The sequence below is a fragment of the Pristis pectinata genome, chromosome 3, assembly GCF_009764475.1.
Source record: "Pristis pectinata isolate sPriPec2 chromosome 3, sPriPec2.1.pri, whole genome shotgun sequence".
Lineage (NCBI taxonomy): Eukaryota > Metazoa > Chordata > Chondrichthyes > Rhinopristiformes > Pristidae > Pristis > Pristis pectinata.
Genome location: NC_067407.1, coordinates 130,093,646 through 130,109,198, shown reverse-complemented (window position 1 = coordinate 130,109,198; position 15,553 = coordinate 130,093,646). Strand labels below are relative to the sequence as shown.

The 15,553-nt window shown below is 40.1% G+C and overlaps 1 protein-coding gene across 2 annotated transcripts in view; it reads right to left on the bottom strand.

Annotated features, from left to right (window-relative positions):
- sdccag8 (SHH signaling and ciliogenesis regulator sdccag8) overlaps positions 1–15,553 on the bottom strand; it is a 312,707-nt gene that overhangs the window by 202,329 nt on the left and 94,825 nt on the right. For both annotated transcript variants that reach the window (XM_052013084.1, XM_052013083.1), the window contains exon 12: positions 3,520–3,636. In XM_052013084.1, coding sequence (XP_051869044.1) covers positions 3,520–3,636 — 117 coding nt within the window. The remainder of the gene's footprint in view (positions 1–3,519; positions 3,637–15,553) is intronic.

The following is a 15,553-nucleotide window of genomic DNA, read 5'->3' as shown; positions in this document are numbered from 1 at the left end:
GAAATTTTAGATAAAGATTGAAAGTGTCAGTAAAGCAAACTACCAAGGCATGAGATACACGCACAAAATGCTGGAGGAACTCAGCAGGTCAGTCAGCATCTATGGAGAGAAATAAACAGTCGACGTTTCGGGTCGAGACCCTTCATCAGGACTGGAAAGGAAGAGGGCAGAAGCCGGAATAAGAAGGTCAGGGGAGGAGGAGGAGCACATGCAGACAGGTGATAGGTGAGTTCAGGTGAGGGGGGGGGGGGCGAAGGTAGCAGGGTGGGGGGGGGAGAAGCTGAGAGGTGTTAGGTAGAAGAGGCAAAGGGCTGAAGGAGGAGGAATCCTGTAGGAGAGGGCAGTGGACCATGGAATCAAGGGAAGGAGGTGGGGAATAGATAGGTAGGCCATGGGGGCAGGGGAAGGTATACATTGGCTATGGAAGATTAGGAAACAACATTATAAAGCAAACCAGCAATGAATGGCCAACTTTTAAAGAATTAATACATAGTTTAACGTATATTACTTGTAAACAAAGGCAAGCAAAACATGAAAAGTGGTCCAGCTATGACTAGCAAGAGAAATTAAAGATAGCATTATATCAAAGGGAAGGCATATAATCTTTTCAAAAACAGCAGTGTCTGAGGGTCAGTAAAACTTCAGAAGTCAGCAAAAGAGGACCAAGTCACTGATAAAAAAAAATGAAAGTAGAATATTTGAATATGCTTATTGTAAGAGCTTTTCTAGATATGTAAAAAAAGGATCAGCAAAAGTTAATGAGGGTCCCTTACAGATCGAGACAGGAAAATTTATATTGGGAATATGGAAATGGAATAGATATTGAATATTCTTCTTCTGTGAAGACAAACACTAGAAAGCCTAGAAATTTTGGATGATTACAGGTCTAGAGTAAATGAGGAGCTGAAATAAATTAGCATTAGTATGAAACTAATGTTAGAGAAATTAAACAGACTAAATGTGATAAATTCTCAGCACTTGATGACCTGCATTGTAGGCTTTTAAAGGAACTAGCAATGGAGATAGTGGATGCAAGAGCTGTAATCTTCCAAAATTCCATAGGTTCTAGGATGGATCACATAGATTCAAAGGTAGCTAATGCAATCCAGCACATAAGAAAGGATGCAGGGAGAAAACAGGGAACTATATACTAGTCTGCTTGACATCAGTGGTAGGGAAATGCTGGAATCTATTATTAAGGAAGTGGTAATAGTGCACTTGAAAAATCATAAAAGAACTGAGCAGAGTTAACATGGACTAATGAAAAGGATATAACATCTGAAAAATCCATTGCAAGTCTTTTGAAGTTACAGAAAAGATACAAGCGAACCGGTTATAGGGTGCATTTACTTTCAAAATGCCTTTGATAAAGTGACATACAAGAGATCATTAATCCAAATTAGAGTGCACAGTATAAGGTACATACTGGTATGGATTGGGAATGGACTAATGGACAGAAAATGGAGGGTAGGAATAAATAGGTCATTTTTGGTTTGGGAGACTGTGACCAGTGGGGTACTACAGGGATCAGTGGTGAACTTTGCACCTGGCTCCTCAGCTTTATGCTAGCCCCATTCATAATCAAAAAAGTAAATGAAGGTACGTTGTTCTTTTATTTCAATTAATATTAATATGCTTAATTAATTTACATCAGTTAAATGTGCTTTAAGTTTTTTTGAAATAATAGTTTTAAAAATTAATTATGTATTTGCATTCAAATGTTTCTTAGTATCTCTGATCATCAGAGTCATTTGGAAACAGTGAAAAAGTCTGAAGACCGTCAAGTCTGTGTCTGTAGCCCCGGTGGTACTCGTTACTACAGAAGTGATGCTGCAAGTGTGTTTGAGCCAAGTTAGTTCAGCCATGGGGCCAGCATAGGAGGGGTGGCCCAATGAGATTCCAAGTAATGCCACATGACGAAGTTCTTTCTACCTATTGTGGCTTTAATAATTGCTCTTAAGAACTTTTCCTGAGCCATATCTGCTATTAAATGAACATTTAGTGATCAGGATAGAAATTAGAAATATAATGCAGTTAGATATGAATGGAAATCTGGAGACAAGGAAGAGGCTGTTGATGATCATATTATCAATATAAGAAAGATGACAAAGTGAAAGTAATGAAAGAGAAAACAAAAGGCAACATTTCCTAAGGAATATATATATATAAGGACTTAACTATTAATAAGATGGCAAAGGAACATGACACCTATAGCTGTTCATGAGTAGGTACGAATTAAAAAAGCCAACTCTTGATCTTCTTAACTCTGCACAAGCTTCACTAAATTTTAATGAATAATAATGCAATATCCACAAACTCTGCACACCAAAGCAATTTACATTTGCTCTTTTGATGATCATAAAGGAATTATTTGACCTTACTGTATGCACTAAACTAGTGTCCCATCTTGTTTTATGAAGTACTTTAGTCTCAAACTTTATTGCAATATGTTTGATAAAATAACCAAATCTTATGCTATGTCATAGCATATAAGCAATTAGTATAAAGATATGCTCTATATAAATATCAGTAAATTTGGCAGTGCTGGTGCAATGCAATATTCTTAAGCATATTGTCCATGTATTTGTTAAGCTTCTCTTTTTACATTTTTATTTTTCTTACACTTCATATTTTCTTCGTATTTTTCTCATTGCTTATTTTCCCCATACTACATATTGCTCCACCAACAAACAAGTGGTTAAATTTGAGTTTGAAGTTATGGGAAAAAAAGCTGGGAAGCAACCATAAGCATGAAATACCACTTGCTGGTAGGAGCAGCATTGTTTTGCTGTTCTTGCCTCCATCAATCCCAGGAGTACAGATTTAATCTACCAGCTTTCCCTAGTTACATTCTTTACTATAAATGTACTGGAAACTTTAAGCCAAACTTTACATTCTAATACTGATATTGGTGGTCATTTGGTAATATTAAGATGAATTAAATCAATTTGCAATATCAATTGCATACCATCTCAAGTTCACAACAGGTCCAAAGTGTTGCTGTTTGTGACCTAACTATTTGCGGCAAAGAGACTACATCTAAAGACAACGAGACATGTCTAAAATAAACAAAAAGAGGACTTATCAATCCAATCAAATACTTATCAGTTAAAATTATTGAACCGTCATTTCTAAATGAATCTTAAACAAACTACCACAACTAAATCACAGGCATCATAAAAGTTGCTTTGAGTTATTCAAATCCTTTGTAATGATGAACAGGGAGACCCCAAAGTTACGCAATGGCAATATAAATTTCTGCAGATGTGCCAACCTTCCTTGGTTAGAATGTTACCTACCATTGGCTAAACAATAAACACTCTTTGGCTGGTGAGGCCCCTTCAAGATCAAGCCTAGATCTGTAGCTATAAGGATACAAAACCAATGTTCCACTTTATTGTCATTTTCATTGCTCTTTCACACCTCCCCCACATACCCCCTGCTGCCACTTTCTCAATTTTTTTTTGTCCCACTTGCAGGAAAGCTTTCTCAACAGTTGCAAATTATAGAAGCTCATACCTGTCTTTGGAGTTCTAATTCTCGGGACGTTTTTGCTCTGTGCTCTCTGAATTCCTTCTCGGCCTCTTCTTTCTTCATTTTGACCTGATTCAGCTGATAACGCAATTCACCAGATTCCTTAAGGTTAAAGAAAAATGAAAATAATTGTTCATTCCCGAATTCCAACATTTTCAGCATACATTACAAACTTTACATTAACAAAATGGCCTCAGTGCCACCTAGAGGAATTTAAAAGAAATGACTTAGGCTTTACATAACCAGATATCCAAACCTGCAGACACACTGGCACTTTTGCTATTAGCTCAGCAATCAAAACATTCAGTTACAACCCTGAATTAGAATTTATTGGATCTATCCATAATCTAGGTTGACAAATGAGATATCAGACTAGAAGCCTATTCAAAGGTGCTTCTCCAACAATTAGAAACAACACATATGTGTAAATAAACCTAGATTATAATGCTCTGAAGTTGCAATCTTGAAATAAATAGAAGGTAAGGAGACCTATGACCTCGTTATAAATACTGTTGTAATGGTCGAGTGTGGTTTGTTTACTTATATAATTATATTGTGTATAGTTCTGGTAGCTATACCATAGGAAGGATATGGTAGCTGTAGAAAGAGTGCAGAAGAGATTCACCAGGATGTTGCCTGGAATGGAGTACTGTAATTACATGGAGAGATTTGAAAGGGACTGGTAGTGTTGTTTGAAAGTTTATCAAGAACAATTGTCTGTGGAAGTGCTCTACCACTACCACAAGCTTGAGGTACATGATAGAAATGTCACAGAAATATGGAGGATACTTGAGTTAGCTTGGCAGTATTGCTACCTGGAAAAAGCCCAGGTAGTAATACTTCTTACTGTGATAGTGAGGATTGTCATAGGCCAAAAAATTGATATCAATCAGTTGGTAAAATAGGCAAAGCAATAGTAAATGGAACTTAATCCTGATAAGAGCGAAGTGATGCACTTTAAGAGGACTAATAAGGGTAGGACATACACAACAAATGGTAGGGCCTTAGGGGGCATTGACAAACAGAGAAACCTCAGTGTATAAGTCCAAGCATCCCTGAAGTTGGCAGCATAAGTGGATAAGATGGTAAAAGCAGGCATGTGGGATACTTGCCTTCGTTAGCTGTAGCACAGACCATAAGAGCAGGGAGGCAATGGTAGGACTCTTGGCAGTGTGGAGGATCAGAGGGATCTTGGGGTCCAAGTCCATCGGACGCTCAAAGTGGCTGCGCAGGTTGACTCTGTGGTTAAGAAGGCTTATGGTGTATTGTCCTTCATCAACCGGGGAATTGAATTTAGGAGCCGTGAGGTATTGTTGCAGCTATATAGGTCCCTGGTCAGACCCCACTTGGAGTATTGTGCTCAGTTCTGGTCGCCTCACTACAGGAAAGATGTGGAAGCCATAGAGAGGGTGCAGAGGAGATTTACAAGGAGGCTGCCTGGAATGCGGAGCATGCCTTATGAAAGCAGGCTGAGGGAACTCGGCCTTTTCTCCTTGGAGAGATGGAGAATGAGGGGGGACCTGATTGAGGTGTATAAGATGATGAGAGGTATTGATCGGGTAGATAGTCAGAGGCTTTTCCCCAGGGCTGAAATGGTGGCCACAAGAGGACATAGGTTTAAGGTGCTGGGGAGTAGATATAGAGGAGATGTCAGGGGTAAGTTTTTTACTCAGAGAGTGGTGAGTGCGTGGAATGGGCTGCCGGAAACGGTGGTGGAGGCTGATATGATAGGGTCTTTCAAGAGACTGTTAGATAGATACATGGAGCTGAGTAAAATAGAGGGCTATAGGTAAGCCTAGTAATTTCTAGGGTAGGGACATGTTCAGCACAGCTCTGTGGGCCGAAGGGCCTGAATTGTGCTGTAATTGTTCTATGTTCTATGTAACAAATTTATAAAACATTGGTTAGGCCACAGCTGGAGTACTTTGCAGAATTGTGGTCACCACACTACAAGAAGGGTGTGATTACGCTACTGAGGGTGCAGAAAAGATTCACCAGGATTTTCCTAGGTCTTAGTTACAAAGACAGACAGAATGGGCTAGGTTTATTTTCTTAGGAGTGGCGGAATCTGTTGGGTGGTTGGATAGAGCTATGTAAAATTATGAGGGGCATAGATAAGGCAGATAGAAGGAAACTTTTCTCCATGGCAGCAGTGTCAAAGGGCACAAGTTTAGGTTAAGTGGTAATAGGTCTAGAGGGGATTTAGGGAAGAATAATTTTTACCCAGGGCATGGTCGGAATTTGGAAAGCACTGCCCAAGTGGGTGGTGGAGGCAGGGAGTCTTACAACATTTAAGAAATAGCTAGACAAGCACTTGAATCACCAATTCATCAAAGCATATGGACTAAGTGCAGGTGAATGGGATTAGTATTGAGAGATACTTGATGTTCAGCATGGATATAGTGGGCCAAAGGGCCTGTTTCTGTGCTGCACGTCTCTATGATTCTAATTACAACTCCATGCGTGAAGCTTACTCCACCTGAACAGATTGGACCTAAGAAGGGGATGAACACAATAGAGTCCCTGTGTTCATAAAATTTTCTTGGGTCCTGCCAACCACAATAAAAATGTTCCCTCAGAGAGGCGTATATTTAATGGGAGAAGGCAAAAGATGGGTGAATCATCTGATCAGTACAAAATAACATGCAAGAACTTGCCAAAGGTTGTTACTCCTGAAGAAATACTCAGCAACAGACCTATGTTTGGAAGTGCAGTCTTGAGAGTGGGAGAAAGATTGCTTTGAGAAACTGAGATTTGTCATGTGAGTGAGAGCATAGAAGTCCAACTTACAGTTGTGAGTCAACAAGACAGAATGCAGTTGGTATAAGTAAACCCAAAGAAATCTGTAGAGTGGCAGAAGGAACATCAAGCAAGGCTGAAGAAAACCAAAAACCCGAGAATGTTGGAAATGTGGGTGGAAGCATGAGTCCTACAAAGGAGAATCCTGTCCAGTCTTTGGTAAGATATATCACATGCAGAAAGAGCAATTATTTTGCAGAAGGAAGGCTGTTGAGAAGGATCATCTGCACACAAATAGATAGCCAGAACAATTGGTGATGAACCAGGAACAGCAACTTTTGCCATCGTTTAGGTCTATGCTTATGGTTTGGATGATGAGGTGTGTGTTACACTTTAATTACCTGATACTTCAAAGAGATATCAAATAGAATCCAAGGTAATATAATTCTGCTCCATTCTTACAAGAAAACAGCCAAAGATTTTAAAACCGCAAAGGTGAAATCACTTAAATCTCTTATTGTGTCTTATGATGGAGCTCACATTCCTTTTTGGGTTAGATTCATGCAAGTTGAACTGAAAGCTTGTGGTCAGCATGTTCTTCCATATTCTTAGCAGTGTGGACAAAAAGAGAGATCTTGGGGTTCTGGTACACTGATCTCTCAAAGTTGCCACACAAGTTGATAGGGTGGTTAAAAAGGCATATGGTGTGCTGGCCTTCATTAGCCAGAAGATTGAGTTCAAGAGCAGAGAGGTAATGTTGCAGCTGTACAAGACCCTGGTTAGACCACATCTTGAATATTGTGTTCAGTTCTGGTCATCACACTATAGGAAGGTTGTAGAAACTTTGGAGAGGGTGTAGAGGAGATTTACAAGAGTGCTGCCAGATTGGAGAACAAATCTTATGAGGAGAGGTTGAGCAAGTTAGGGCTTTTCTCCTCGGAGAGACGGAGGATGAGAGAAGACTTGATAGAGGTGTACAAGATTATGAGAGGCATAGACAGAGTGGACAGCCAGTATCTTTTCCCCAGGGCGGTAATGGCCAATACTAGAGGTCACCTGTTTAAGGTGCGTGGAGGAAAGTTCAGGGGGGATGTCAGAGGTAGGTTTTTTATATATATACACACAGAGAGCGGGGGGGGTGCCTGGAATGCACTGCCAGGGGGGTGGGGGGTGGTAGGGGCTGATACAATAGGGTCATTTAAGAGACTCTTAGATAGGCACATGGATGAAAGAAAAATGGAGGGTTTTGGGAGGTGTAATAGAGAGGGGGATAGATAGAATGTGGATAAGGTTTATATAGGTTGGCGCAACATCATGAGCCAAAGGGCCCGTATTGTTCTATGTTCTATGACTATAAGACCTTCTCTGGAAGAAAGGCATATTTAAGCATGGGTGATTAATCAATGGAACACCATCTATTGGACTCATGAAATGTGTGTTAAATGACTATAAACCAGTACTGAAGGAGTGTTTAAAGTGGAAAAATCCTTGGGTGTTTGGTGATGCAAATGGAAAACTTAAAGGAGAGTACAAATCAGGGATAATGAAAAAGTATATCCAGTGCAACATGCATCACCTAGGATACCAGTGATTTTAAAGGATAAGCTGAATGAAACATGAGATAGTGTGGTCAGACAGGATATTCTCGTTCTACTAAACACCCACTGTTAGGATCAGTTCAGTAGAAGCAATAACAATGCAAAATGGATCCTACCTTATATGGTTAAATCATTAAGACTTGAATAAAGATATTAAAAGAGAGCATTGTTCACTGCCTATGATGGACAATATAGCTACATGCCTATATTTTTATGATTCTAGATGTTCGAAATGGGTTTTGGCATTTGAACATATGAAGAGTCATTATATTTCATTACTTTCCATACACCATTTGGAAGGCATTGCTGAAAGTGTAGGCCATTTGGGGTCGGTTTTGTGCCTGAAGGTTTCCAAAGGCTAATGGAAGGACTTCGGGGAACAGAAGTCATTGCTGATTATTTTGTAAGTTTTGGAGAAAAGCTCAAAGAAACATGTCAAGACCATGATAAACATTTTGAATCATTTCTTCAAAAGTTGCAGTAAACATAGATTAGTACCAAATAATGACAAAGTGAAACTTTGGAGGCAAGAAGTTGCTTTTAATTTAACATATTATTGTGGTCAAGGACTTTGTAAAGATCCAAACAAATATAAAGCTATTTTGGAGTTGCCAATACTGGCATACATGGGAGGGATCAAATGTTTGCTGGGGCTTGCTCAATGACAGAGTTAGTTTCTTATTTTTCAGAAATGGTAAAATCACCCAGGGATTTAACAAGATGGGGAGAATTCCAAGAAGCAGTGCTGAAAAAAATGTTAAACACCAGTTTAGATATTATAATCTAAGGAGCGATACAACTCAGTCTGGACCTGGGGCAACCATGCTGCAGAATGGACGTGCATTAACGGCATTAACAGACACAGAGTTCAGTTATGCACAAACTGAGGAACAGCTTTTGGCAATGGTTTACCTGTGGCAAGTCTAAACCATATGTCTGTGACTAGAACATGGTGAATGTTGAAACAGATCATTAACTGTTGAAAACAATTTTTTCAAACCACTAAACAAAATACTTGAGAGATTTCAGAGGATGCTCCTGAGATTACAAAAGTTTTCTCCAAAAGTAAAGTACTAAAAAGATGGAATTGGCAGCATACTTGCTGTATGCAAGTTGGGAGAAATAGATCACTGTGAAACACTTGCAGTTGGAGATGTACATTGGGAATAGCTTAAACATGTGACTGCAGATATATTAAGAATACTTTCATGTACTTGCCATGATTGATCTAACACTTGGGAACTCCACTACATTGCATATCACTTTGATATGCCAGACAAATATTATACTTTGGAAAAATATTGTCTCTGCTCTAATCTAATTCAGGAGCAACTGCAAGTTGCTGGTCAAGGGTCAAGTCAGAGAATTGAATGTCTCTATTTTAATTTGATTTTTCGGATGAACCAACAATTTGGGGCACTAACCGTAAAGATATAATATCAGTTGCTGATTCACCAGACATGCAGTGTTGTACTTGTAGAGATCAAGATTGCTTCTCTTGACCAATGATGATATCTGAGCATAGACAACACTTCCAAAGTATAATATTTGTTTGGTATATCAAAGTGATATGCTTTACAATGAAAATGCAATGGAGTTCCCAAGTGTTAGATCAATCATGGCAAGTGCATGAAAGTATTCTTAATATATTCTCTTTTTTTAAAGCAATGCTTCCTAAATGAAACTTCATGATTTCAATGAATTAGTATTTGTTGCTGTGTTACTAAAGCCTCAGGAATAAATGAGGGAGCTAAGTATGGTCATCTGCTCACTTGAATATGAAGCAACAGCACGGACTCTCTTCCTGAGGCAAAGAAATAAAATCAGAAAGAAAGGATATTTAGCATACATAACCTTTTCTCGCCTTCTCACTGTGTTTCATGCTTGGTAATATTATGTTCCTCAAAGGATCTCCATACTGGTCTTGTCCAGGCTTAAGTGATCTCGTCGAACCTTTCTTAAGCAGGTATGATCAAAGGCCTTCCACATTGTGGAGGTCCACCTGAAGTTAAATGGAATGGCCCTGTTGCTTCAAGTTCGTCACAGAAGTGGCTAGTGTTTAACATTTACAACCCTGACTGGTACAGAGTCTTTGGAACTTAGTCCTTGAGAGAGCCTCCAGACAATTGGATTGGCCCTGACAGCAGATCCAGAGAGGCACTTTTTTTTTCCACTCCATTTTTTATTTTCATATTACCCAAATGTGGAGTCACTCGTAAGAGCAGCATGTATTGCCCATCTCCTAAGATGGAAGTGGTGAGCCACCTTCTTAAACTGCTCAAGTAATTTCTGGTTCAATGAAATAGAACAGAAATCCCATCATATGTATCAGGAGGAGGAGTATGTCAGCTGGCTCCTCAGGTCTGCTCCACCATTTAGTAAGATCATGGCTGATCTGAATGTAAACTCAACAATTATTAAACAAAACCATAAACGTGACCTACACATTTTTTGTTTAAATTTATATACAAAAAATATAGATAAATGTATCAGATATACTAGTGTAATTCTTCTGATGTTTATTTCCTGTGATTTCATCCTCATTACTCCTTGGACTGAAAGTGGCAAATAATATTTGCCCTACACAAGTATCAGGTAATTAACATTTCCAAAAAAGGGAATGTAGCCACCATCCCTTGATATACAACAGCGTTATTATTAGCAAGACCCAATCATCAACACTCTGGGAATTACTATTGATAAGAGGCTTAAATGGGCCAGCCACCTAAATAATGTGGTTTAAAAAATAGGTCAGAAACTGGATACCCTGCGGTGTGACTCACCTACTGGCTCAGAGCCTTTCCACCATCTACAGGGCATATCAAAAGTGTGACAAAATACTCTTCACTTGCTCACATGAGTGGCTTCAACAATGTAAAGTAGCTCAATGATATCCAGAGCAAAACAACATCCCTGACTGGCACCAAACTCTCCACACTAAATATTCATTCCCTCTGTCACTGGTGAATCAGGCTACAGTGTGACCAATCTACAAATGTACTATAGGATCTCTCAAAGCCTCAGTGTCTAGTACATAGAAGTACAAGGACAGTAAGTGCATGAGACTACCACCACCTGCAAGTTCCCTCTAAGGGAACATTATTCTGGCTTGAAAGCACATTATTGCTGGGTCTAAAAACTCCCTACCTAATAGCCCTGTGGGAGTACCTTCATGGCATGGACAGCAGCAGTTCAAAAGGGTAGCTTGTCGTCATCTTCTCAAAAGTACTGGACCCACAATCCTTCATGAGTAATTTAACAAAACTTTTTTCAAAGCACCTCTATAGCTAAAAATGTTCACCTTCCAAACTATACAATGCCAGAAGAAATAACTTCAATAAAATAAAAACATTCATTTTTATTGAATCTGATATGAGGGAGACTTTCTGTATACATTGATATATTTAGCACCACATTCTTTAAGGCTTCATTTCTCAGAGATTAAATGCTTATCCCTCTAAAAGATCCAATTTTATTTATATTCTTAGTTCTGGAATCTGTTCATACTATTACTAGAGACCACACAGCACACTTGGGGACTGGAATATCTATAAAGGCATAATACAGTCAATTGTACACTATATAATTTTCCAATCTGGCTTAAACCAGTACATGATTCTTGCTGTGCAGATACTGCATAGAATGGCATTAAGATGAAATTATCTTCATGATAAATGATCCCATATTGTAGAGTCATAGAGTTATAAAGCACAGAAACGGGCCCTTCGGCCCACTGTGTCAATGTCAACCAGTATGCCTATCTATACCAATCCATTAATTTCATATTCCTCTAGGCCTTGCCCATTCATCATCCAGATGCCTCTTAAACGTTGTTACTGTTTCTGCCTTTACCACCTCCTTTGGCAGCTCATTCCAGATACCAACTACTCCTTGTGTGAAAAATTTACTTCTTAGATCCCCTTTAAACTTCCTCCCTCTTACATTAAACCTATGACCTCTAGTTTTAGACAGTCCTACCATGGGAAATAGACACTGGCTATCTACATCTGTCATCATTTTATATACCTTTATCATGTCATCTATAGGCCTCCTTTACTCCAGGGAAAACAGACACAACCTATCAAACCTCTCCTTATAACTCAAGCCCTCCAATCCAGGCAACATCCCCGATTTTTTTCTTTTGCACTCTCTCCAGCTTGATCACCTCTATCCTGCTGTGTGGCGACCAGAACTGTGTGCAAGACTCACCAACGTTTTGCACAACTGTAACATGACGTCTCAACTCTTGTACTTAATGTCTCATCAATGGTCCCAAAGTACTCCCCCACTGACACAGCAACCACTTGCCCAGCCTCATTTCCTAAGAGAAAGTTGTATATCTCCTTCTCTAGTAAGGCTACTTATACATTGATTAAAACTTTCCTGGACACAAATTCTGCCTCATCAAATCTCCTAAGGCAGTCCCAGTCAATAGTAGGGAAGTTAAAAAATTACCTACTACTGCAAACCCTATTATTCCTACACCTATCTGCAATTTCCATACATACATGAGGCTCTAATTCCTGAGATTACAACCATAGTGGTTGTGCTTTTTAACCTTCTGTCTGAGTCCCTAATATTCACTTTGCCAGACCTCATCTCTTTTGCCACCTATACCTTTAGCAGCATAGACTCATGCAGCATGGAAACAAACTCTTTGGCCCAACTCATCCATGCCGACTGTATTGCCCAGCGAGCTAGTCCCATGTGCCCATGTTTGGCCCATAGACCCCTAGATCTCTCCCTATCTATGTACTATTTGGATGGCTTTTAAATGTTGCTAATGTGCCCGCCTCAACCACTATTACTGGCAGCTCACTCCAAATAGCCACCACCCTTTGTGTGAAGAAGCTGCCCCTGATGTCCCTTTTAAATCTCTTGCCTCTGATCTTAAACCTATGCCTTCTTGTTTTTAGCACTCACTCTCTGGGAAAAAGACTATGTGCGTTCACCCTGTCTCCGCCCCTCATGATCTTGTATACCTCTATCAGGTCACCCCTCAATCTCCTACATTCCAGAGAATAAAGTCCCAGTCTACACAACCTCTCCTTCTAACTCAGGCCCCCAAGTCCAGGCAACACCTTGGTAAATCTTTTCTGCACTTCTTCTAGTTTAAAACATCTTTCCTAGAACAGGGTGACCAAATCTGTACACAATACTCCAAGAGCGGTCTCACCAACATCTTATATAACTGCAACATAACTTCCCAATTCCTATACTCAGTGCCCTGACTGATGAAGGCCAGTATGCCAAACGCCTTCTTCACCACCCTATGTACCTGTGACCCCACTTTTAGCGAACTATGCACTTGCACTCCTAGGTCCTTCAGGGTCCTACCATTCACTGTAGAAGTCCTACCCTGGTTTGATCTCTCGAAATACAAGACCTCACATTATCTGGATTGAAAGCCATTTTTCCCACACACCTAGCTGATCAAGATCCCCAAGAAACAAAGAACTGCAGATGCTGGAATCTGGAGGAAAAACACTGCGATGCTGGAGGAACTCAGCAGGCCAGGCAGCATCCATGGAGAAAAGCGGGTGGTCAACGTTTCGGGTCGGGATCCTTCTTCAGGATTTCAAGATCCCCCTGTAATTTTTCATACCCTTCTACACGATCTACAACACCACCTATTTTAGTGTCATCTGCAAACTTACTAAGCATATCTTGTACATTCACATCCAAATAGTTTATATAACTTACAAACAACAAAGGTCCCAGCACTGACCCATGTGGCACACCACTAGACACAGGCCTCCAGTCTGAGAAACAACCCTTGACCAGCACCTTCTGCTTCCTACCACTGAGCTAATTATAAATCCAATCTGCCATCTCCCCCTGGATCCCATATGATCTAACCTTCCAGACAAGCCTGCCACGAGGGACCTTGTCAAAGGCCTTGCCAAAGTCCATATGGACAACATCCACTGCCCTAACCTATTCTTCCCTCTTGGTTACCTCCTCGAAGAACTCCAAGAGATTTGTCAAACATGACTTCCCATGCACAAAGCTGTGCTGACTGACTGGAATCAGACCCCACCTCTCCAAACATTGATAGATCCTGTCCCTCAGAATCCCCTCCAGCAATTTACCCACCACCGATGTTAGACTCACCAGCCTATAGTTTCCTGGCTTGTTTTTGCTACCTTTTTAAACAATGGTACCATATTAGCCACACTCCAGTCCTCTGGAACCTCACCTGTGGCCAGAGATGAAGCAAAAATCTCAGCAAGAGCCTCAGCAATTTCTCTAGCTTCCCACAAGGTCCAAGAATGAACTAGGTCAGGGCCTGGAGATCTATCCACCTTAATGTACTTTAAGGCCTCCAATACCTCCTCTCTGCTAATTCGTATGTGATCCAAGACAACACCACTCATTTCCCCTATTTCCTTAGCTTCCATCGTTTTCTCCACAGTAAAAACTGGAGAGAAATATTCATTAAAAATCTCACCCATTTCATTTGGGTCCATACACAGACGGCCATGCTGATCTTTAAGGGGACTTGTTCTCTCCCTAGCCTGGTTTTACTCTTAATAAACATATAGAACCTCTTGGGATTTTGCCTCACCTTGCCTGTCAGATCCTTCTCATATCTTCTTTTTGCCCTTCTAACTTCACTCATAAGTACACTCCTAAATTTCTTGTAGTCATCAAGAGATTCACTAGTTCCCAATTGCTTATGGACAGTGTATGCCTCCTACTTTTTCTTAATAAGACCTCAATATCTCAGTGTGGACCATGACTTCTGGCTCCACATCTTCCCCTTTCAGAATGTCCTGTGGGTGCTCAAAGACATCATTGACCCTGGCACCAGCAAGACCATCCTGAATTCTCACATGCAGCCACAGAAATGCCCATCTGTGCCCCTGACTAGAGTCCCCATAAATTATGAAGTTTATTGGTATTGGTTTATTATTGTCACTTGTACTGAGGTACAGTGAAAAGCTTGTCTTACAAACTGATTGTACAGATCAATTCATTACACAGTGCAGTAACGTTGAGTTAGTACAGAGTGCATTGAAGTAGTACAGATAAAAACAATAACAGTACAGAGTAAAGTATCACAGCTACAGAGAAAGTGCAGTGCAATAAGGTGCAAGGTCACAACAAGATAGATCATGAGGTCATAGTCCATCTCATTGTACAAGGGAACCGTTCAGTAGTCTTATCACAGTGGGGTAGAAGCTGTCCTTAAGTCTGGTGGTACGTCCCCTCAGGCTCCTCACCCTTTAAATTATTGCATCTCTTCACAGTTTGAATAATGCTTATGCCATATCCAACAAAATTGCTTTGGAATTTGGACATCAAATTGAATAATAACCAGGGGATGGAGATTCAGGAGGCTGGATAAAAACATATTTGGAAAAAAACATTCTTTATTATACAATGAGTACTTGGAGCTGGAATTAAGATTTAATAGCAGCCCTTCAGACAATCGGAATGATACCTGGGAAAGTAATGTAATTGCAGGGATAGAGGGAAGAGCTGTGCAATGGAACTAATTGGATTGCTCTTTGAAGAAGCTAGTTCAGACTCAATGGGCCAAACTATCTCCTCCCATGCTGTACTATTCAATAACTGAACAACATCCCACTTTATGAAGAAACAGCAGCAAACGACAAAGAAACATTCTTAAATAAAAGATGCACACTAGGAAACATCACATCAGTACAGTAAAACTC